Source organism: Leptidea sinapis, chromosome 37 (genome assembly GCF_905404315.1).
Source record: "Leptidea sinapis chromosome 37, ilLepSina1.1, whole genome shotgun sequence".
NCBI classification, from domain to species: Eukaryota; Metazoa; Arthropoda; class Insecta; order Lepidoptera; family Pieridae; genus Leptidea; species Leptidea sinapis.
In genome coordinates, this window is record NC_066301.1 from 7,511,216 (window position 1) to 7,536,213 (window position 24,998).

Genomic DNA, 24,998 nt, shown 5'->3' on the forward strand with positions numbered 1-24,998 from the left:
GTCAAAGAGCTCTTTAGAACTCTCCCCGTGATGAATGTGTTAGAAGTGACGTCTCTACGTAGCGCCAAGTAAGGGATAGTTAACTCTTTAGTTATATAAGTGTATGTAAATGTGTGGATGTAGGTATATACTTCGTACTAAGAGGCGGAACTGCCTAAGTAAAAATTGAAATGTATTTGAGTAAGGAACGTGCAGTGATTTGACATAAGTTGGAAATAGTAATTATTACAGGGTATGTTCCGATATGCACTGCGAAGTGATATCACTGTAGAAAAATTCGTTCCGTTATGGACTGCCAGTATACTGCCGTAGTACCCTGGGGAAATATATTATGACGTCAGAAATCATCGCCATATTCTACTGTGAGCACTGGCGTTGTCGAGGTAAGGTACTCGCAGTACTTTGATCACGTGATCAGTCAAAACCACTCGAGTGCCTAACGTTTTATAAACAATACCTACAGTTTAACCCCAAAGTCATAAAGTTCTGTAATTAGTTTGGATTAATAAATAAAAAAATGGAAGAATTGCAAAAATTAACCTTATTAGACTGTATTAAAAACCGGCTAAGCTTGAAAGCGAATAGTTACTATAAACGTAGTGGTTTTCGGCTATCTCTGTTTTTTACAAGAGTATGACGTATGTAGCCGTCATCTGTCAATCTATCAATGAATGCACGATACAATCGCTTTTTTCTTAGAGAGTTTCGCTAGGCTGAATTCTGGCTTTTCGACGATTTGGAAGCACTGCGTTACACGCGATCAAATCGCTCGAGTTGATACTGGGATGCACCAAACCAGAGACCTGCGTATATAGAGCGCTAGAAAGCAAGCCAGCCTGAAGTAGTATTATGCTCCCTATGAGATGATCCCTACACCTTCGATGCCAACGGCTTGGCTGGCAATTGGCTGTGCCTTCAAAATTACCGTAGAATTAGCAACAGCTCGAGATTTCAAGACTAGGCATACTATCTAGGCGCGGCATTAAAAGACTAGTGCCTTTGACAATGATATAAAGTGAAAAAAAATAGTAGTAATTTACTGGCGATGTGACGTCGGGTAGTAGGTAAGGGTAAAAACGGTTTATCTCGATTTCCGGCGAAACTACAAGTCTTATGGAAAAAGTTAAATAGCAAAGTTGTAGGGAATTAAATATTTTTCAACTCGAATGCGGAGTTTTTTATATATGTACAATTTTGAGGTATTTATTAAAATTTACACTTTACTTACTCGAAAAACGTAAGATTCCTTGTTATGTATTGATAAACAAAAAAATTGAAAATCGAAATATACTACTTTAAATTACAACCAATTAAGTTAATATTTAATCTCTAATGACATCTACAATATTTTGAGTAAATAAATTATGCGTTAATTTTCCTAAATAGCTCAAAATTGTATACTTTCTTTCAGGTAAAAAAAATTTCGGATTCGAATTTTTATTTCGTTTTTTTTGCATTTTCTGAGAACATACCATAGAACTATAGTACCTAATGTATAATTTTTAAACCATCAAAAAGTAGAGATTTTAACGATCTAACGCCCACCGACACTTGAAAAAGCTGATATTTTGACGTGACAATTTTCGATTGAAAATTAGGGTTCTTTTTCGATATATAAGTCAAAATAAGGTGAAAAAATAAATATTTAAAATCAAGAAAATTACCCCTCCCCCCACTTCTCGACCTCAGATCATCCGTAATGTAGTTTTCCTTTCATTTTGTTATATTCTCTTCCTTTTCCAATAGGTTTCATCCTACTACTATTTTTTTTGGTTATCAACCTTGTCTATAATGGGATTTTTATCTAAGATACGAAACTAAGATAGACAAGTGGCAATTTTTTGTGGTTTTCGCAAATACGAGCGGTCTGGGTGGTTCAACGTTCAATTAAGACTATTTGGCGACCAAGAGAGGACTCACAAAAGAAATCGCTGCACTGGTAGAAGAGGTCGGTAGGATATAGAGAAACAAACACCCTTTAGTGATCGACGTCACCCACACTCCTTTCCAATACCAGAGGAATCACAGGAGCGTTGCGGAAAAGTGCCTCCTTTGTAAACTTTTACTTCAAGTCTAGGTCTTAGGGCATCGCACTATCACAAAATTTTAATTAAAGCTGTGAACTGAGTAACCTATTGTTTCCACCATTGTTGTTAATCTTCAAAATGCTTGAATTTATATATCTAGCACGAGACGTCAAGAATACGAATACATTATTTGCACCATCAAGTGATCATCTGTTAAAAGTGGTCCTAACGACCTCTACCGATAGCTAATAACTTAAAATCACTGTACAAATATTTCCATGTTTCTGGTCACACATCATCATGTTATCAAACCGCAACGTCCTGTTTTTAAACTAATCATTTAGCGTCCCCACGCCCCGTGCTCACACTCCCTTATACTTTACAGATAAAGGTATAGTTAGCTCATGTGATATTGGCGGTTATTTTTCTTTATTATTGTACAGCATATTCCTGTAGACTTAGATTAAGGATTGGTCTCCGCTGCGCTCCATCTAGATACTGTACTACCTAACAATAGCTTTTTTATTACGGCAACTATTAGATGCTTGTTTGCGAGGCATCTTGACACTCAATGGCATCTTTAAAATTTTGTAACGTATGCTTCGTGTTATTTTACATTGAAATTAATAAAATACAAATCATTAACTGATGATATGTGATCCCAGTGTCTTTCTTATTTCTTGTACTATTACTATTATTTTTACAAAGTTTTACTTCGCAACCCGGCATTTTATTTTCAATTATTAAAGTTTAACAGAATATGTGGTACGTCCACGTCACACATTGTTCGAGACAGCGACTATGCCTGCGGTATCTAGTTGGAGCGCAGCGGAGACAAATCCTTAATCTAAGGCTGTTGATATTATAATAAAGTAAGTAGGTACACATAATCATTACTTGTGTTACTTAAGTGGGACTTATACTATTCAATTGCGTTTTACAAACCTTTCAATTTACATTATTGCTACTATCCAAATGTTTTGAGTTTTCTTTAGTGTTAATTCCGCCAATATTTGTCTTTTAAACAATTCGACACGTGTTTCGCCTCTACACGAGGCATATTCAGGACATGTTGACTCGCCAAAATCTGACACGAGACTGAAGTCTCGAGACAGATTTAGGATAATTATGGATTTCCGCAAAGTAACGCCTACTTCAATAACTTTTTTATTGCTACTGACATACAGACATATTTCATCATCTAATCTTGTTATGTGTTAAATATCTTATACCAAATTTTACTGTATTAAATTAATTTGCATGCCTAGTTTAACCAGGCAAAACACGTGAAACTGTAATATTGTACCATCGTAACATACTATGTTTATACGCAAATAAAGAATTTGATTTGATTTGATTGATTCAAACAAGTCGTTATAAGTTAAGTATACTTATCCACTTTTATGTAACATTCAGTTTAAAATTTTTCTACAGCAATAGTACCTACCTAACGTTTTAAATCAACTGAGGTAAAAATTTATTTTGGGACGATAATTCACCTTTTGTTATTATATATTAGGTGGAGGTATTTAACCGGGTAGAAGGTATCCCCCGTATATTAATCTGCCGCGTTTTAGTAAATCCCGAAATCCCCGCTTGGGCTCCCCTACTATTATAATGTCTCTCTCAAGTCTAGTTATTGTACACTTACCATGGAATAGATACATTATTCTGGGCTGGTTTGAGTAAAATAATTATGATTATAAAATGTTAATGGATTTACTTAGAAAGTACTCAAATATGCAGATACGAGTATATGTTTGAGATCTGCAGAATTGTTGTACCCCAAGATTTAATCATGCAAAATTATACAAAGAAATATCTATATTTTTACTAACACATCCGATTGAAGTTATATGTATGTGAAATCAGTATTCGCATATTAGTTTGGATAGGATGTTTGTTAGGGCACATCGACGGAAATTCTGGATATTTTTGAAATATTTCAACAACTTTTTTAGTTTGACAGCTTGTCAACAAGTTATTTAAACCATTGCTATACCCGTTGCTGGTACTAATTTATAATTCATATTATCTTTAATATATAATTCTCCTGTACCTACGTGTGTTGACAGTGAACTCCTCCTAAACGGCTGGACTGATTTGAGTAAATTTTTTTGTGTGTGTTCAAGTGGATTCGAGGATGGTTAAGATTCTCAATTGAATTATCTCCTAAACAGCTGGATCGATTTTGATGAGTTTTTGTGTGTTCCAGTGAAGCCTTTGAAACGGTTTGGTACAGGACAACGTCTCTCGAGTCAAATTTCAAGAATATATGTTCTTGAAAATGTTATGTGAGTTTGCTAGAAACGACAGTTTGATGACCATAATGATAACACCAGGAAGAGACATAAACTTATAATTCCTACTACTTGGCTAAGTCGAGTTAGTAAGTTTTTTGTGGGGCGATGTACTTATATGCTTTTACAACAAGATCCCAGAAAATGTTAAAAACAAATGTATTACGATATTCAAAATAATTGTTAAAAAACGTTTGTGTGGTAAAGGTTACTATAATATTAATGACTTTCTTAATGATACCACAAATTGGGAATGGAGCGACCGCCCCCAGTCTATTAAAAATAAGTTTAATTGTACCACATTTCTTTGTAACCATATTTTTTCCGAATAAAAAGAAGCCTCTTGCGCCTGTTCTTCTCAGGGCATAATTTTTGGAATGAGTGGTAGTTTTTGTCTTACAATAAATGTTATGATATCCTATTTTGAATAAAATTATTTGTGTTTGAATGATATTGTTCGTCTAATTTATTTAAATAAAATCTATCAATAATATGTGTGCCGACTATATCGCGGTAGGTGATTGCACACGGCGCGGCCGACTGTGCGGTCGCGGCGTGTGCATCAGCCCTATTTATTGTCCTTGCAGTTCCTTTAGTGTCACACTCAGCCGTGGTATTCACGGCTAGTAGCAACACTGCCTTAATTATCAGATCTTATTCAAGAATCAATTTAGGTAAGTTCTACATTTATTATTAATTTCTTAGACTATTTTTTAGTAATATATTTAAAGGTAGCCATGTAATACAGCAGTGATTAATATAACCGCATTTCGAATCAATATTTCTCGTCGTCTAGTCCAGATTGAACCCCATGGTTTTAGAAGACATTCGCTGATCCGAGCGACACGTCAGTAACACATCGGTCGCTTATTTTTTTTTAATGAAAATAAGGGACGAGAACAGCCGGACGTTCAGCTGATGGTAATTGATACGCCCTGCATATTACAATGCAGTGTTGCTCAGGATTATTGAAAGACCCAAACATTCTGAGCGGCACTAAAACTGCGCTTGTCACCTTAAGACGTAAGATGTTAAGTCTCATTTGCCCAGTAATTTCACTAGCTACGGCGTCCTTCAAAATCCCCAAACAATCTAAGTACGACGGATTTATTATACAATAAATACAAAGTAATTCTATTCCAAATTACTTATCTTACAGGGCCGGTCCGAGTAATCATTTTAATCATTATAAATCCGCGTATTCCTCATTAGAACCATTAATTCTAGTTATTTAACAAGTGCCATAGATTAGCTTAGTAAATAAATATTATTACCATAAAAACCACTAAATATGTCTATCCCTAAGTGCACCCCTTTTCTAAATAAAAATAATGGTTATTTACGACAGAAATGGTGAACAAGTAAGAAATAAAATAGTATTCGTTTTTCCCCATAGATGGCACTAACAAAAAGTATTTAGTTCATAGTTGCGTAGCCACTTGAAATACGCAGTTTTCTTTAGGTTTGTGTAAAAATAAAATCTTAGATTATTTATGCGTCTAGATAGAGCCTCTTACTGCTAGACAACCGATGAAAATAGGCCAGGTTTATTACTTTAGTTTGCATGACGAGCTACGGTGTTGCACTCCCAATTTGTCTGACACTTTGTGTTAACACTACATGCACACGCATGTATTGCTCAAAATAGAGGTTAACTGTCAGCCCCAATTTTTTTTGACGTTTTCACATTTGTCACAGTCTGTCAGGCGTATTAATAATCTAAGTATAAAAAACGTATTCATTCTACAGTGACGTTATATGGTCTTGAATATAATTCAACTTTAATGGATGAGTACTTGAGCTCTTCTCATATCCCACGGGCACCTTGTAACCTCATGTCTAATGTCCAGGAACCGTTCAGGATGTCGGACGCTAAGAAAAACCTTCAGCTGTTCTTCGATCGTCCCACGGAGCCATGCTTCATGCAGAAAGGAGAGAAGAAGGCAGTGTTCCAACTGCCCGACACATACTATGTAAGATCACAAATTATAAACTCGCTATTATTGTGTAAATATACAAAAGCGAAATATTCTATTCTATCAAAGTATATAACTGATAAAATAAAAATCCTGCAACTCAACCAGTTCATTTTCAAATTCAAATCTAAAAAAAATCTTTATTCACTGTTAAACTTTATAAGGTATTTAATGCAAGTCAGGATGAAGTACAAAAGTTACAATAGCATTCACATGAGTATTACAATATTCACAGTAAATTTAGAAACATTAATCCCAACTATCTTTATCATTCAAATAATCTTTCACATTAACATCTTAGGCCTATTAGGCCTTACATGTAAATTTATTTTTACGATACATTCAAATTTTTTAATTGGTAATATTTTAATATCATTTGGGAGCTTATTATAAAACAACACAGTCCACTTTAAAAGATTTAGAAATTTTACGGAGCCTAGTTGATGGAATTGCAAGTTTATGTTTATTTCGAGTATTGACACTATGTACATCAGTAGGTAGATTAGTTTTCAATGGTAGGTAATTTTACTTTGGAATATTTTCCCCATCAACGATAATATTTGATTCCCGACTTGGTCGTTTATTATTATTAGCTCAGATTAATTAATATAATAGAAATAATATTATTTGATCGCTATAATTAATTTACTAGCAAAGTTTTTCTTAACAATATTTGCTCTACAAAGTTTACATGCAGTCTGATACTTCAAGTTATATTGAAATTAAATGTTTAAATTTACGTTTCGAATAACTGAACACGATCAGTTAGTTTAGCACTGTCTTACCTAAAAAGCCTAAATACAGAAAATGAAGAAGATTATTAAAAATTTTCCGCATTCCGTCCTACTATTTTATTACTGCTTTGACACATTGAAATGCTGGTGTAAGATCTTTTGATGGATATGGATACCTAACATTAAAATCGAATCTTCTTTAAATGAGAGATGGGATATTCAAAATGGCCGTAATTGGTGCCCTTTACCCTGGGCTAATGGATTGTTTCATGTGCAGCCTGACAAGTACAAGTCCGCAAGCAGCACCTTAGCGGACCGGTTCGGCAGCGACGCGACACGCACCATCCCCGTACGAAACATTGCGATGCCCAACCTGTCGCTACCCCTGCAGCTGCCTTACCACGACCAGTTCTCGCTGTGGGTGCCGCGCCACCGCCAGATGGCAGCCAGGCTCATCGACGTCTTCATGGGTACGTCCACACAGTCCACAGATTTTTTAAAAATCAAAATAAGGTACGAGACAAGCAGCCTGCACCCTGCCCATTAAAATGCTGTGACGCTCAGGATTCTTGAAAAACCCAATAATTCTGAGTGGCACTACGATTGCGCTCACCACCTTGAGACATAAGATGCTAAGTCTCATTTGCCCAGTAATTTCACTAGTTACGGCGCCCTTCAGACCGAAACGCAGTATTGTTCGCACATTATTGCTTCACGGCAGAAATAGGCGCCGTTGCGGTGCCCATAATCTAGCCGGCATCCTGTGCAAAGGAGCCTCCCACTGGTAGTAGCTGGTTTCAAACTTATGACTAACTATGTATACAACTATGTCTAACACCGAAATTAATTTATAATAATCACTTTCGTTTACAACAATTACCAGTAATTAATAACTGAATATTTAACATCCAATTGAAATATTTTTAAGTTTACCGATATTTCTGGCAGTTTCTTTCAGTATGTCCACCGTGAAGTTGTAGTTATAAATATGACGTAAGATTCAATTTGCCGACACGCTGCAGTATCGCCGTTGTTGCAAATCTTCGACGACTCACCTTATATAATTGGAGTCGTATCTTATACGAGTCATTTATACGTTTTAGGCATGCGGGACTTGGAAGACCTGCAAGCAGTATGTTCCTACTGCCAGCTCCGCATGAACCCCTACCTGTTCAACTACTGCCTTTCCGTCGCCATCCTGCACAGGTATTATACGAGATGAGCAAGATAAATGAACAAACAAAGCTTAGAGTAATCTTCCTAAAGTATCTATAAAATAATAAGCTTGGTGCCCAGTGTGCGTCTCTTCACCGAGAAAATTTGATAATCCGCCGTAGGCTTCAAAATAATAAAATCACTAGCACCAGCCATCAGCGATTTCACGCGTTATTCAAAGTAAATAAAAATGCAACAATTTTATTGCTGAAATAAAGATTTTTTGATAAACATTATTTGATTTTGGTAAACGACGGCAACATTATAGAAAAATAATCTAAAATTTGTCCTCATGCCTATTCATTTACCTGTCTCAGCTCCGACCATTTTTGTGTGTGAAGCGATCACGAATATAAGACAAAGTGTCATAAAAGGAATAGTTTGCCTATAATATTATGACTTTACAGAGAGGATACGAAGGGTGTAAACATCCCCACGTTTGCGGAAACCTTCCCTGACAAGTTCATGGACCCCAAGGTGTTCAGACAGGCGCGTGAAGTGAGCACTACCGTCACGGATGGAAATAGGGTAGGTCTACAGAAGTTCGATGCATCGAATTGTATCAAAAACTTTCACGAACATAACACTGACCAGTTCGGAGATTAAAGTATCTATTATCTATGGTTGGAGCGCCACAGCCTGTCCCTATTTAAATTCTCGCGGATAAAATATTTTTATTCTATTAATTTTTTATCTTCTCCTGCGCCCTCCAGGAACATGAATAATTGGTATCGCTTCCTTTAAACGTAGTCTACAATTTCTTTTTAGGAGTACTATGACATGGCCTTTATTGTTTACGGGATCTTAATGTATTTTCCCAGTAAAGTGTTTTTACTTCAAAAAGGCTTTGTGACTTACGATCCGATGCTCTCAGCAGATGCCAATAGTGATCCCGCAGAACTACACGGCATCCGAATGGGATCTCGAGCAGCGCGTGGCCTACTTCCGCGAGGACATTGGCCTCAACCTGCACCACTGGCACTGGCACCTGGTCTACCCCTTCGACGCTTCCGATAGAGCCATCGTTGCCAAGGACAGGAGAGGGGAACTCTTCTACTACATGCACCAACAGATTATCGCGAGGTGAATTATCAACTTTGAATATGGTAAATATAACACTTCTAGGACACAGATAGAATCATTCAGAAGCGATATACTCCAGCCAAATTTTGACAAGCCTGAGTCAACATCTGAAATTGCGTCGATAGGTACCTACTGCACATTCCGTCCTTATTTGACTCCGAACAGACTCGATGAGTATCGCTGGGTTGGGTTAGTCACTTTTAATTGAGGTCCGGCGCATTTGACTTATATTAGATACACATAAGTATTTGTAGAAGTGATTGTCTACTTTTCTGACTCCAGATACTCCGCGGAGCGTCTGTGCAACGACCTCGGGTTCCCAAGGCGCTACAATAACTTCAGAGAGCCCATCGAAGAGGGATACTTCCCCAAGCTGGACTCGCAGGTGGCTAGCAGGGCATGGCCCCCCAGGTACGTTGTATATTTTACGAATAAAAATGAGTCCACAGTTTACTTTATGTTTTTATTAAATTTCCTGCTATAATAAATTTATTAAACTGAATTCTTCGTCTTCGAACTTCGAGTGTCAGACCACTGCGCCTTTCCAAAGCAGCTTCGTCAAACTATTCTTCCATGCCAAATGAAGTCATCTTCTATTTGTTTTAGTTCCGGACTGACCAATTGATCTTCTATACTCCATATAAGAAAATAATACTATAAATATAAAAGTAAAGACCTTTCGTTTGACCTATAATACGGGGTAATCTTTTATGTGAGTGTTTGCTCGACATTCCAAGATATTCCAAGTACTGCGAATCACGTGATTTGGCTTTGCCCATGGACACAGTAGAACTTAACAACTACTGTCTGTAGAACTGGATATGCAACAAGCTTAGTAATACGTGTTGCTGTGAAGGTTTGCCGGTTCCACCATCCGAGACCTGGACCGTCCTGTGGACCAGATCCGCAGCGAAGTGAGCGAGCTGGAGACCTGGCGTGATCGTTTCGTCGAGGCCATCAACACATTGAAAGTGAAACTGGTAAGATACACCGTTGGCTAAATAATTCCAAAAAAGTTGTCCGTTGGCACTTAATTTTCTTTTAAATGCTTATATTTAATAAGAATATTTGTTTATATTTACATAAAATGAAATGATGTGAATCACCAAGCGTATGACCTGACTGCTCGAATGCGGGATCCAGTGTTCTGTGAAAGGCCCGATAGCCTGGCGATTCATATACCGTCGCTTCATTATGTGTGTTCTACCTCGGAGTGAATTTCCAAGAGCTTTTTGACCTGATCCCTGCCGTAAAATTCCACCTTCACACCACTCGCCACGCACTATAATATAAATCAATTCTTCCGGTACGGTTTTCAAGGAACTTAAGAAATTACGCGGAACACCACGTATAACCAAACTGTGGAATGAAATTCCTTGCGCGGTGATTTTAGGTCGATACAACATGAGTACAATCAAATAAAGTCAAACGCTCACTCAAATTTCTATAACGCTCCAGGAATTTCTCTTGTGATAAAATATAGGATGAGAGGTGGTAATTATGCGCAAGTAAATACCTAATGCCAGAATGGATCTAACATTTTTGGGATTAAAACATTCCTCTATAGCAAAGGAGTGTGTAGGGAAGGCGCGTACTATCAGTTTTAAAAAATCTCGGTACCAATTTGAATGACAAAGTGTTCTTTTATCAGCCGAACGGACGTGAGATGGCGCTGGATGAGGCGACCGGAATCGACACGCTGGGCAACATGATGGAGTCGTCCATCCTGAGCCCTAACCGGCAGTACTACGGCGACCTGCACAACATGGGCCACGTGTTCATCTCTTACTCACACGACCCCGACCACAGAAATCTGGTAAGCATAAGTATATGTATATATTGCCACTGCACTGTCCATAAGCTCCAATTTACTGATCCTAAACCCTGTATTGTATTTGAACCATCTCGTGTGAAGCATTGGCTATTCCAGCTCCTGACTGTCTTAATCGCGAGGTCATGAGCTAGTTGTTATTGTATTCTTATTCTATGGTCATAGCGGTGACATTAGAATCCGTTGGTAGCATTCAAATATTTTTACTCAATTCTGTATTTTTATATCAGATATAGAATTAGAATTTACCACCCATTAATGATATGCCTTGGACTTTAGAAGAACTGCCGCAATAGCGCAGCGAGTCTATTCGATAAGATCATAAATTACATTACATTCATTACAGTTTCTTGCTAAATTTATAAAAGAGTTGCCCAGATCTGGCACGTAACATACCCTTACCTGCACATTCAAACTTAATGTGCTTATTATTAACAATTTGGTTATTCGTTAAGATTTTATATTTGTTGTTGTTTCTCTATTTGTCTTTTTTGTTCAGTACAGTCTGTGTCATATGTTTTCGGGTTCCAGGAACAATTCGGCGTGATGGGTGACTCTGCGACGGCCATGCGCGACCCGGTGTTCTACCGCTGGCACGCGTATGTCGATGATCTCTTCCAGATGTACAAGAGCAAGCTGCCGCCCTATACCAATGACGCGGTGAGTCATATATATTCGATGTACCAATTAAAGATCTGGGATGCTAAGAATAAAATATAGGTGAAATAATTGATTCGAGTGGAAGAAGTGGCTGATGGTGAAGTGACCGTTGCTATTGGAAATCCGCTAGCTCTGTTTATAACGTTAGTCCTACGTCCAACGCTTAAAATATGTTCTACGTATTTGAGACAGAGATAAAAGTTCTTGGCTTATTCAGTATATTGGCTTGGAGAACTCACGAGCTTAGATCTGTGAGAGTACTGCATTCAGGTAGAACTGCAAATGAAACACCTAACGTGGACTGGATTGGCTACAAACTCTGAAGGGATTCTGATATACCAGGCCAAGCCCTAAATTGAAATCTCCAAGAAAATTGTAAACCTGGCAGATCTGGCAACGAGCGGTCATTGTGAAGTCTATCGAATAACTTGAAGTGAAATGTGAGGCGAGGCAAAATCGTCTAAAATGGCAGACGGCTGTGGGTGCCCTTCTAGGATATATAGGACCTTAAGTTACCTTTGCTATTCTAAACTGGATATAAGGGTGTAACTTAAGACACGATTAGTCAAATATTTTTTAATTCATAGCTTGAAATTTTGTATTATACATACATTTTTCAACATTATTAATAAATCCAAACGTTGTTTATTGCTAAGTTGTATCGTATATAACGTCCCAAATTTCATCAGCTGGACTTCCCCGGAATCCGTGTGATGTCTGTGGGCATCCAGGGCGGTGCTGGCGGCCGTAATGTGTTGTCCACGCAGTGGGAGCAGAGCTCTGTGGACCTGGGCCGCGGGCTGGACTTCACTCCGCGCGGCAGCGTGCTCGCGAGGTTCACCCACCTCACGCATGATAACTTCAACTATGTGTGAGTACAGTTGCCACTTCTATATAAATATATAAATAAATGCGTATACTACCAGTAGAATACTTGAATGAGTCTCTTCATGGACGCCATGTCGCATGTCAAGATTGTTGGATAAATAAAATACGCGATGATCAACGATGTATTAACTGACTTGCGCGCTTAGTCGTCATGCTTGGCAGAGAGACTTGTTTGTTAGCGCAGCCGTGCGACAAGCGATGACGTCCACCTTCGAATTTTTCCACGTTGTAACGAACTAGAGTTTTAATGGCAACAAGTGACGAAGCGACCTGTAAATACAATTTGAGTTTTGGCCAATCATAAAACAAACTTCAAAGGAGGCTAGAACAGTGACTACCCGCGTCCACATATACGGAATTCGGTGGAGAAAAGCTATGTAGCGAAAGAGAAGGAATAAATGTGGCACAGCGAGTGAAAGAGAAGGAAGACCTTTCGTTTTTCGTTGTTCGTTGTATTTAAACTAGGGCTTAGTAGAATTTTCGACTTATGGGAGTTTCTATATATAGAATATATATGGCATTTTAGGAATCACTTATTACTTTGAATTTTAAAAAGTTTATATTTCAAGTAAGTAATGGAGGATTAAGCTTCTGCTTTTGATGGATTTATAACTATTTGATTTGATATTATATTCGTAGTAAGTATTTGTAATGATCTTGATATTTATTTTAGAATCGAGGTGAATAACACGTCGGGGCGTGGCGTGATGGGCACTGTTCGTATCTTCCTGGCTCCTACCATGGACGACGCTGGCAACCGGCTGGCCTTCAGGGACCAGAGAAGGCTCATGATCGAGCTTGACAAGTTCACCCAGACAAGTCAGTATACTCACATTTAGTTCACTTGGAAAGTCAAAAAAGTTTCGATGGAATAGTGTGCGTAACGGGGACATATTATATAAGAATTGGACTAGAATCCACACAATTTTCTTGGTACCTACCAAGAAGACTGGACCCGCTTCGCGGAATCTTCTCCCATTCACAACAAAAACTGAACCGTTGATTACTATTTCCACTGAATGATTATTTAATCACCTAGTGAAAGATGCTTTGTTGGATATTCGTGCGATTTTTTTATTTCAAACAATATGCAGAGCCATTTAAAAAAAACTAAGTCTAACGTAAGATTTTAAGTATATTGTAAATTGCCAGTTTCGTATTCCGTATTGAATATTTTAACAGAATACAAATGAAAAACACATTATTAATGATTTTTTTAGCTTCTCAGCTCGCATATTATATAACATAATTTCGGCCCAGATTTATCAATTAGAACGCATTTTCCAAGAAGAATGTAGTATAGATATCTATTTACCTCATATGATCGAAAACTGGCATTAAGTGGTTAAGCTTTGTATTCACTAGGGAACAAAGTCGTGAGACATGTCGTGGCCTGTCACGGGACATCTACGTGCGACTTTCCGGCGACAATGTCAACCGACATTTTGCTCGTCCACATACCCAGGTTGTGATCGAATGTCAACCGAGGAAGTAGGTTGTTATTTGCGGCTTACGTAACGATTCACCGAAACTTTCCAACACAAAAATAATTCGAAACGCGACATGTCCCGCGGCTCGTAGATGTCGGGCGATGTCCCGCGCGACGTCGTCACGTATAATTCGTGTCGGGCGATAAGGTCGCAGGATAAATGTCATCTAATGAAAACGGGGATTCACTTTCGAATATAGAGATCCACTTCGGGTCGCTGACACAGTGTAATAAGAAAATGCTTTGCTTCCTCTAGTTCCTGCTGGCACCAGCACCATCACTCGCAGCTCGGTGGACTCGTCAGTGACAATCCCGTACGAGCGCACGTTCAGGCGGCAGGCCGACCGACCAGGCGAGCCCGGCTCCGCTGAGGCTGCCGATTTCGACTTCTGCGGCTGTGGTTGGCCTCATCACTTGCTGGTGCCCAAAGGGACGCCAAAGGGCTTCCCCATGCTACTGTTCTGTATGATTTCAAACTGGAACGAAGACAGGGTGAGTGGTTGAAGATTTACATGAAACTTTCAAGACGTTCTTATAATGTCAAGTGATTGCCTTGCCCAATACAATGTAGTGCCTCAGTGAACTCAGAATTCTGGCAAACCCTAAATTGTGAGTATCACTGTGAATTCGCTTGCTAAGATATTGGCCCAGTCATTCTACTAGCTACTGCTTGGCAGCAGAACACTTGACTGAGGTGGTCATCTAGCCAGTAGTGTACCACTGATAAAAACGTACACGAATATATAAATATACTTTGATGTGCACGAAGTTCATGTCTAAACATGCTAACATCTGATGAGGATCTACACGGGAGTCGGGATATACCGTCTTACTTACGGGGTGGAACTGATCTGAACTACGTTGTTCAATATTCCCATGTGGCAGGTGGTGCAAGACACTGCGGGCGTCTGCAACGACGCGGCGTCTTACTGCGGCCTTCGGGACCGGAAGTATCCCGACAAGCGTGCCATGGGCTTCCCATTCGACCGGCCAGCCTCCGCCAGCGACATCGGGTCCTTCCTCACGCCTAACATGAACGTGCAGGAGTGCTCCATCCGGTTCACAAACGCTGTCAGGCAACATGGCCAGCAGCGGTAGGTACGACGACACGTTGACAACAATTTCACAGTACATATATACGATAAAGCATGATGGAAACTACGTACTAACGTTCGAAATGACGTACGCACACAGACCCACGTATCAACATGGCCGATAAGCGGACGTCGCAGTGCTGCCTCGTTGAGACATCCATGACGCCTGCTTTTGTGTGCGTGCGTTATATCTAACGTTTGTACGTAGTTTCCATACTGCTTTAGCTGGTATATATACTGTGACAACGTGAACGAAAAGGAATTACAACCAGTAGCAACGGAAATTAAAAAAATGAAACATTATAATTTATATTATATAAGAAACATTATATATTTATATGACCTATCCAAGTTCTAAAGATAAAATATTTGCATAATTGCAATGGAATAAATATCAATAGTATGCATATAAATGTTCTCAATCAATAGAGACTAAAGAGTATAGGAAAAAATTCGAAATAAAATGGTATTTGTGGTAGATGGGCCGCTGGTCGAGTAGTAACGATCCAGGGCAGGACGGAGGTCCAAGTAGAGGATGTCCAATGCGAATGTAGAGAGAACTACACCGCCGCAGACATAGACGCTCTCATAAGAAAACCTTATTATTACATTAAATGCGACCATAAACAACACAATTTTTAATAATTTGTTGACATTTTGCAGAATATTTTCCACTTTATATATTATCAGTGATAACAATCATCAATGGTTTCTTTGTTTATTGTCTATGACACCTGTCAAATAGTGATTAAATAGGTGTCATAGACTTCTAATTGTAGGTAATACACACTCTTTGTAACGTTCCATGTAAGCATGATAAAAATTTAAATTTATTCGCGTTCCAAAGTTAGACGTGGAGATGTCTGATATATACAACCAGCCTAGCGAAACTATCTAAGAAAACAGCGATTCACTGGATTGTATGAAACGTGCACTCATTGATAGATGGACAGATGACGGCTATAAACTTGTAAAAAGCGGAGAAAGCCGAAATCCACTACGTTTTAAGCAACTGTTTGCTTTCAAACTTAGCCGGATTGTACTTCGTCGCCAATCGCTATACTGTAATTACTACTATTTCAAACTTATGTCAAATCACTGCACGTTTCATACTAAAGTAAATTTCAATTTTTATTTAGGAAGTCCCGCCTCTTATTACGTAGTATTTACATCCTCTTTGTATACAATGACATCACACATTCAATATGTAATAATCAATATATATATTCTCACTATTATCTCTATGTTCTGTATTTTATATAAATATGTTCCCTATGAAGTTAATACTGGTAAATTGGCTTGTATAACGGACTTTGATATGTTTCTATTTTAGTAATAGCTAGCCTAATAATATAGTTTTAGTAAAACGGGTCATTAGTTCTAACGGGTCATTACTCTGTAAATATGTACATAATGTAAATACTTCTTATTCATAATTCTAATTAAATTATGCCTTTCTATTTGGTCTTTACTTATCGATTAATATATCCTAGATCCCTTAAGTTTTTATGTTAGCGAAAAAAACCAGCTTCTGTAAATAAATTAAGGAATTTGAATGCTGAGAGTATGATTGATCGAAATTTATTTTTTATCGTAAAGGGTTGCTCTATCATAGCGCTCAAAATCAACGTTTTCAAACATAAGTACCTACCTGGGTACCTGTGGGACAATTCTCTGATCAGTATATGTAAAGATTAATTGAAGTTTGCTGCTAGAGATTGGTGAGAGTGAGAGATACCTGGAAGATGACCTGGCTTGAAAACTCGGTAAAACGTTTTCTCTCAGATATAATTTATAACAAAGTGCCTATCCGGGGTGGTTTGATATCTCTCAAGGTGTCAGACAAGGTTGTGCAGCCTCGCCTTGTTTGTTCGACGTATTCATGGATAGCAGCATGAATGATATGAGAGAAATGGAATGTTGTTTGCCAAGTGCCTCTTGCACGCCGATGATCAAGTAATTTTTGCATCATCGGCGAATGAGTTACAAAAAATGATATATAAAAACATAAGATACATAATAGCTTTAAGGGTGAATGTATAACACTTTTATAATAAAGTCCCAGCCACTGTTAAGGCATTACCTATAAATAAATTTGAATGTTTTATTAAAAAATGGATGGTAGGATCCAACCACCTAGCTGAGCGCTAGCGGTTATCAAACAGAATCCATTTTTCATCGCAGGTAACAATGCGGTTCAAAATTCCTTCATTTGTGTGTCTGTTCAGCAGTGCAAGGCACGTCTCGACGCGTACTTCGCGCTGGCCATCATTGAGTTCGTGGGGCACCAATTTGTCAAGCTTTTTTATCTTTAGGATTTGACGCAAATGGATCAATATTGTTTTGATGCTAACGTCGAAAGCTGCTTATTCGAAAATTTATTTGAAATTAAAATTCTTAGCCAAACAAAAATTATTTTGATTTGAAATGGCCAGTACTGCAGAACGGCAATTTCATAGGTAAAGACCTATTATTTACACTAATTAATATGTATAATTACAACATCAATATACATTATTATCGGCTAATGTATCAACAATCAAGTTATTTAAAGGTAATTTCCGTAGCCAGCGTACCGCAAACAATTCGAGCATAGCAATGATATGTTTAACCTCATTATAGATTTACGCTTCGAATCTGTTTCACCCTGATTCCTGCCGCCGAATTCTACCTTCGCACGACACGCCACAAGTTAGGATATCATCCCAACCATCTGGATGTGTGGCGGTCCTCCATAGTGCGGTTTTCAAGAAGCTTTCTTCCACGTACTACAAAGCTGTGGAATGAGTTTCCTTGTGCGGTGTTTCCGGGACGATACGACATTCCTTCAAAAAAAGCATGTACACCTTCCTTAAAGGTCCTGTGATTCCTCTGTTGTTGCAAGAGAATGTGGGCCGCGGTGATCACTTAACACCAGGTGACCCGTACGCTCGTTTGTCCTCCTATTTCATAAAAAAGAGAGTCTCTTGCTGTTAGACAACCCATAAAAACAGGCCAGGAATATTAGTTTAGTGTGCGTGACAAGCTACGTCTTACACTCACGATTTGTATGAAACTTTGTGTAAGTGTGCGTGAATTGCTCAGAATAGAGGTTACTACTAAAGATTTTTTTTCAACGGCTTCACAGCTATCATAGTCTATCTAGATGACGGCTATAATCTTGCATTAAAAGAGATAGTTGAAATCCAGTACATTATAAGCAACTGTTCGCTTTCGAACTTAGCCGGATTATACTTCGTCGCCAATCACGATACTGTAATTACTACTATTTCAAACTTATGTCAAATCACTGCACGTTTCATACTAAACTTAATTAAAAATTTTACTTAGGCAGTCCTGCCTCTAATTACGTAGTATTTACATCCTCATTGTATGTAAAGAGTTATTGAAGTTTGCTGCTCGATATGGATTACTCAAAATACTGAGAGAGAGCTTCTTGGACAACAAGAGAAATACTAGGAAGACGACGGGCTTGATAACCCGGTATAACGCTTTTTCTCAGAGATAATTAATAAAAAATATATATTTACTGTCAACCAAATATTACAAAGTTTTTTACTAAAATCAATCAAATCTCTTAAACTATTTTTATCTTTATTGTCAGAGTCAATGATTTCGTAATTTACTTATTGTTATTTAATACATTACAATATTTGAAACAATAGTCTTTGTTCAACACATACACGTGTATTTGTGTGTGTGTAGGAATTCCGCAGAATAGTGTAAAATTATTTTGGCATTTTCTTTTCAAGTCATGCTCTTTCATCGTGTAGATACAGAGTTCTTTATGTGTGTTTATTATAAAGTGGGAGGCTCCTTTGGACCAGATGCCAACTAGTACCACAACGGCGCCTATTTCTGCCGTGAAGCACTAATTAATGTGTTTCTTTCTGAAAGGTGCCGTAGCTAGTGAAATTACTGGGCAATTGAGACTTAACATCTTAAGTCTCAAGGTGCCGACCGCAATTCTAGTGCAGCTTAGAATTTTTGGGTTTTTCAAGAATCCTGAGCAGCACTGCATTGTGGGCGTATCAATTACCATCTGCTGAATGTCCTGATCGTCTCGTCCCTTATTTTTCATAAAAAAAGCTCTCAGACTGCATGAATAGATAGGAAATATGGAAGGTGTTATCTATGCATGTGGTGGACAATTTTCTGAAATCTCTGTACAGGCATTCTCGAGTCTGTGTTCGGATTAATGGTGCATATGCGGGCTGGTTTGATATCTCTAAAGGTGTCAGACAAGGCTGTGTAGCCTCGCCTTGGTTGTTCAACTTATTCATGGATAGCAGCATGAATGATATGAGAGAAATGGAATGTGGGATCAATATGGAAGGGTTGTTTGTCCAGTGCCTCTTGTACGCCGATGATCAAGTCATCTTTGCATCATCAGCGAATAGTTTCGACACGTAGAGCAGATGAGTGAAGAAAGAATGACTTGTAAAATATATAAGGCAAGTGTGTGTGCTCGTAGGACATTCGACGACCAAATTGAGGACGTTTTGAGAAAAGGAAAGGTCCGAAGCACATGCAACCGGTGAGCATGTATCAAAAGAGTAATGAATGTAGAGGAAGCGCGTGAGATCTGTAAGGATAGAAGCACGTGGCGTTCTGTTGTCTCTGCCAACCCCGACGGGAACAAGGCGTGAGTGTGTGTGTGTGTGTCACAATTATAGCTCCACGCTGAAAACATCAGAAATCCTTTCAGTAAATTAATATTTACACTAATTAATCTGTATGATTACAACATCAATATACATTATTATCGGCTAATGTATCAACAATCAAGTTATTTAAAGGTAATTTCCGTAGCCAGCGTACCGCAAACAATTCAAGCATAGCAATGATATATTTAACCTCATTATAGATTTACGCATCGAGATTGTGCGAGTGTACTTTTGCTGGACAAATAAAATTTGAAAACAAAATTTATGAACGATGAACGGACTCGACCCTCTTGCGTTCTGTGAGAGCGCTCTTCCACTGAGCCAACCATTTGAGTGACGTCACGTTCATAATTCTTGTTCATATGTCTGGCTTAACTCTTAGGTTGTGGCTTCATCCACAGGATCTACTTTACAGTTAGGAAATTGACTTGAGATGTCGCTCTTTCAAATCTTTCTTTGTTATTTTTTTAAATGATAACTCTCACCTCTGCGATTGATTACACAAAGTTAACTTGATAAATCCCAGAAGTGAGGTTTACTTTAACAACAACAAGTTGTTGTAGCAAACTCGCTGCGGGTTCTGTACTAAAAACAATAAATCATAATATGCTATTGTTTTAAAATTGTTTAACCGTCTTTGTTGTTTTTTTTACCTGAAGATCCCTTTGAATTTGGAATAAACTTGTAGTAACTGGTTACACATAGTCGCATGTATTTTTTACGAATGCAAATTAACAGATGATTAGATACTATTTAGATTAAAATTGCATTCTTAATGGAATAAAATCATGTCTTGGTGTGTTATAGCTTAAACCACGAAAATTATGACATTACTTGAGAAATTGAAATCCCGACCCAGCTTAGTTCTTTTGCTCCTGGAGCTAATATTATTTGCTAAGGTACCCACTATCATACCTTTTTAGAATCTACACATACTAGCCATGTTTTTAAGATAATGGGCAGCTATAGCACCACACTTTTTTTCACAATCAAGGGTCAAAACTACAAGTAATTACAAAAAAACGGAAAAAAATTACTTAAAATGTTAGTTTTAATAATATTTTACGATAACAACGGCTATAAATGTAATTAAATTTAATAAAACAAGTCTTTAGGAGTACGATGCCAAAAAAGTACACAAAAATACCAAATTTTAAAGACATGGCAACCGATTGAATGATCAAAAGTGGAAAAATTTAGAAAAAAACTAAAAGTATGCATCATTTTTACACTGTTCGTAAAACTGACGTAAAAACTAGATTTTATTGTAGCCTGACATCGGGGTTACCCCCACTTATCGGATTATCCATTATTTACGACTATTAATTTTTTTGTTCGAGTTTTGTACATTCTTAAAAATCCGAGCAAGACTCGTTCGTCCGGATATTGATGTAATGATGAATAAATGATCTAAGTATATATATATATATACACGATCAGTTGCAAATTAAAACATAACATGTTAAGTATATTCAATAATGTAATATTGGGTTAATGCCATGCAAATTGCAGATCAATTCTTAATACCGTTACTCTGAATAAAATAAGTCTTTATTTACACGAAGGGGTGATTACATGAAGTTATTTATTTGGTGGTCAGACCATCCCAGACCAGTTGTTTTGTGGCACTGATGTTATCATGCAGTTGCTGGTAGTGTTTGTGGTAAGTAGTATTAAGTTATTAGTAAGTGAGAATACGTCATAGGTAGCTATGGTGAAATATTAGTAGCAAATATAGTAGAAATAGTTTAAAGAGTTTTTTTATGATGATGAAATTGATACGCACTGCCTGCCCATTACATTGCAGTACTCAGGATTCTTGAAAAACCAAAAACTTCTGAGCGGCACTACAGTCTCGTTTGCCCAGTAATTTCACTAGCTACGGCGCCCATCAGGCCGAAACACAGTAAAGCTTACACATTACTGTTTCACGGCCAAAATAGGCGCCGTTGTGGTACCCATAATCTAGCCGGCATTCTGTGCAAAGGAGCCTCCCACATTGTCCATACGTTATTAAGTCTGTGGTGTTTGTAATTTCTAAACAAAATTAGCAGTCTCTCAGTGAGATCTTTATTGTAATTGCAGAGGCTTTGACGATTCTCCGCGTGCTATTATTTATTCCTGACCAATCCTTCTTATTGACAATTGTAATTCGCCGAGGCTCTCTGTCGGTCTTCATCAAAGGAAGTCACAATAATTTTCCTTCTTTCAATCCGAAACTTAAATGAAATAATCACGCCGGCATCCTGTGCAAAGGAGCCTTCCACTAGTAAAGAAGGTGAAGAGAGAATGTAAAAAACAAATTATATGTATAAAACACAAAATAGGTCATATTATATAATAATACAATAGTATTGCTGGTAATTTGTATAATCTGACATGCTATACAATATAGAGTGCTCAGCAAGTAGTAGGCGTGAAATACCTTCCGCTTCGGTGGCATAATACAAAGAGGAAGTAAATACTACGTAATAAGAGGCAGGACTGCGTTAGTAATATTTTGAATTTAGTTTAGTATGAAACGTGCAGTGATTTGACATAAGTTTTAAATAGTAAATAAATAAATAAAATCACATTTATTGTTTTCAAAGAAAAAAATTAAGATTACAAATTAAAATGAAAACAAAAGGTAGCGGCTCAGCTTCTGCTGCTCGGCGTACATTACTCCAAGCAGCGCTGGTTTTCAGCCGCCCCCCTCCCTGAGGTGTTATTAGGGAACTATTAGAGTCGTCCACCAGATATAAATCATCAAGAAAATTTACAATAAACTTTCAAATGTTGTAATTATACATATAGGTACTTAGTTTCATATAATTATGTTTTAAAATCTATCATACTATTTATTCTTACTATATTATCTAAAATATTTATATTACATATTCAGAATATATCACACTATAGTCATAAGTATCTATCCCTACTCTTTGCTTTAGTCTTGTTTGTTTGTGTGTGTGTGTGTGGTGTGTATAATATGGAGATTCAAAAAAAGTGTTTTAGTTTTAAATCTTTTAAGCAAGAGTGTTTTAGATTTTCACCAGCAAGTTGTCTTTTTAGTAAGGCAGTTTTAAACTTGAGTTTAAATGTATATGAACTCATTTTCCCTAGTAGTAACTACAGTGCCGCGATCGGCCACGAAATATAATCCGGCTAAGTTTGAAAGTGAACAGTTGCTCATAACGTAGTAGATCTCGTTTCGTCATCTGTCAATCTGTCAATGACTGCACGTTTCATAGAATCGAGTGAATTGCTTTTGTCTTTGAGAGTTTCGCTAGCCTGGCGTAATGTCTAGTACCGTTGCCATCTAATAGGCATCAGTTCGATTCCCGCACGCCATTTACCAAAGTGTTTTCGATTTGCGGATTGCATCTAAATACTCCGTGGACATGTGAAAAACACATTAAACTGATAATTTTAAAAAACAGCAATATTTTGAATCCCTTTCTCGGAGACAAATAAATTAATAGAGCAAATCGATATTTTAATCACAATATTGTATATTTGACTAAAAAGAATGCTGAATCCCGTGACAGTTAATTTGTCTCGCAATCGAAGACTATAAACAATATTACCCGGTTACATTATCTATGGACTTGACGTCGATGACGTCACTTCGTCGCTTTGTTACGATGTGCAAAACAAGCATCACTAGGATATTAATATTAATAAATAAACAACGATTTATTGAAGCGAACACTTCTTTAGCATCGTTGTGATTTGAAAGGTGATGAAACGAAAAAGCGAGACAGTAAAAAGGGACAAATAATTCATAAGATTTCGTGGGAGAAAATGAGATAGGAAGCATTATACAGTGTTCTGGTACCAGGCAATCATAGTTGACGAAGAGATTGTCATATGTATGACTCTCTAGTATACCTTAATATATTTTGACTTTATGCGCACGACGTATTACTACAAAGCCACCAGGAGAACTTATATATGATAGCGGTGATATTAATGTCTTTGATAGCATAGTTGTAATCATGTAACATCCTAGCATCATGTACCAGGACTTCATATGCAGCTTAGATGTTTATGCACAATGCAGGTTTCACTTCTGACATATTTTGTACGCACGCAATTTTTTTTCTGTATTATTGATTCATCTGAGGGTGTGCACATTATTAATATTAAAATGATGAAAATCAATGAAAGCTTCAAGGTTAAGTACAACTATTAATTTTTCTGATAGAACTATTATAGCGACATAGCAAAACATAACAACAGAACTATTAACCACAAAAGTCAAAACGTAACAATGAAAACTTCAAAAAAAATGCAGTGATAGCACGAAAATATCACGACATGTACCTAACGGTAATGAAACTGCAAACCGTATTGACGCAACAGGACAACCGCGAGGGGGTGAAAGGGAAACGGGAGGGGGCATTACGTTCCAGCGAGGTCCAGAAAAAACGTGGACGTGTTATTTGATCATTTTTTAAGAAATATTACAAACTACTGAATGAATATTACCACGTTTAGAACAGTTCAAATTAAAATATTAAAATTTAAGGATAAATTAAACATAAATTAAAAATAGCAAACACACAAATATATTGTGTTAGTAAAAACACAAAAAATAACAAAATGGTGAAATATATAATATAAAGTTGAATGGTGGCTTGTCTTGAACTCATATTAACCTACATAGTTTATTTTAATTTTATGTTATTGTTAATTTAGACTTTATGGTAATAGTTATTTATTCAACTGTTGTGTAATAAGGGATAACTGTTGATAATAGTATCATATGAGTGTTTTAATACCTAATTATCAACAGTTGCATACAAGACTTTATCTACACCCATAGTATGAATCCTTTCAAAGATTCTGAAACTGTTAGCTTACTGCCAACATTAAAAGCGCCAGTCCTAGTAGTATCCATCCATCCATTACTGATTATTTACAAATAAACTAAGTATTAATGAAACTCGTCTTTATTCTTTGAGTATTACTCGCGCTACTATAGCGCTATACTATTATTGTGCGCGCACAACGTCATCTAAAAATGAAAGATTTCTGAAATTTTCTGAC

At 37.4% G+C, this 24,998-nt stretch overlaps 1 protein-coding gene across 2 annotated transcripts; it reads left to right on the forward strand.

Annotated features, from left to right (window-relative positions):
- The first annotated feature begins 4,937 nt into the window (after positions 1-4,937).
- Positions 4,938-16,757, forward strand: LOC126975741 (phenoloxidase subunit 1). Of its 2 annotated transcripts, none has more exons than XM_050823751.1 (14): positions 4,938-5,001; positions 6,178-6,300; positions 7,315-7,507; positions 8,141-8,243; positions 8,660-8,780; positions 9,127-9,335; positions 9,618-9,746; positions 10,192-10,315; positions 10,987-11,151; positions 11,698-11,826; positions 12,516-12,697; positions 13,388-13,533; positions 14,460-14,695; positions 15,089-16,757. In XM_050823751.1, the coding sequence occupies exons 2-14, from the start codon at positions 6,190-6,192 to the stop codon at positions 15,299-15,301; spliced, it is 2,061 nt and encodes a 686-aa protein (XP_050679708.1). In that variant the 5' UTR covers positions 4,938-5,001; positions 6,178-6,189; the 3' UTR covers positions 15,302-16,757. The 2 variants fall into 2 exon arrangements, with proteins under 2 accessions (XP_050679708.1, XP_050679709.1); XM_050823752.1 differs by having other exon boundaries at positions 9,130-9,335.
- The last annotated feature ends 8,241 nt before the right edge of the window (positions 16,758-24,998 follow it).

Coding starts and splice junctions, on each gene's coding strand:
- LOC126975741 (XM_050823751.1), top strand. CDS start 6,190: ATGTCGGACGCTAAGAAAAACCTTCAGCTGTTCTTCGATCGTCCCACG. Junction 9,747..10,191: donor AGCAGGGCATGGCCCCCCAG/GTACGTTGTATA, acceptor GTTGCTGTGAAG/GTTTGCCGGTTCCACCATCC. Junction 10,316..10,986: donor ACACATTGAAAGTGAAACTG/GTAAGATACACC, acceptor TTCTTTTATCAG/CCGAACGGACGTGAGATGGC.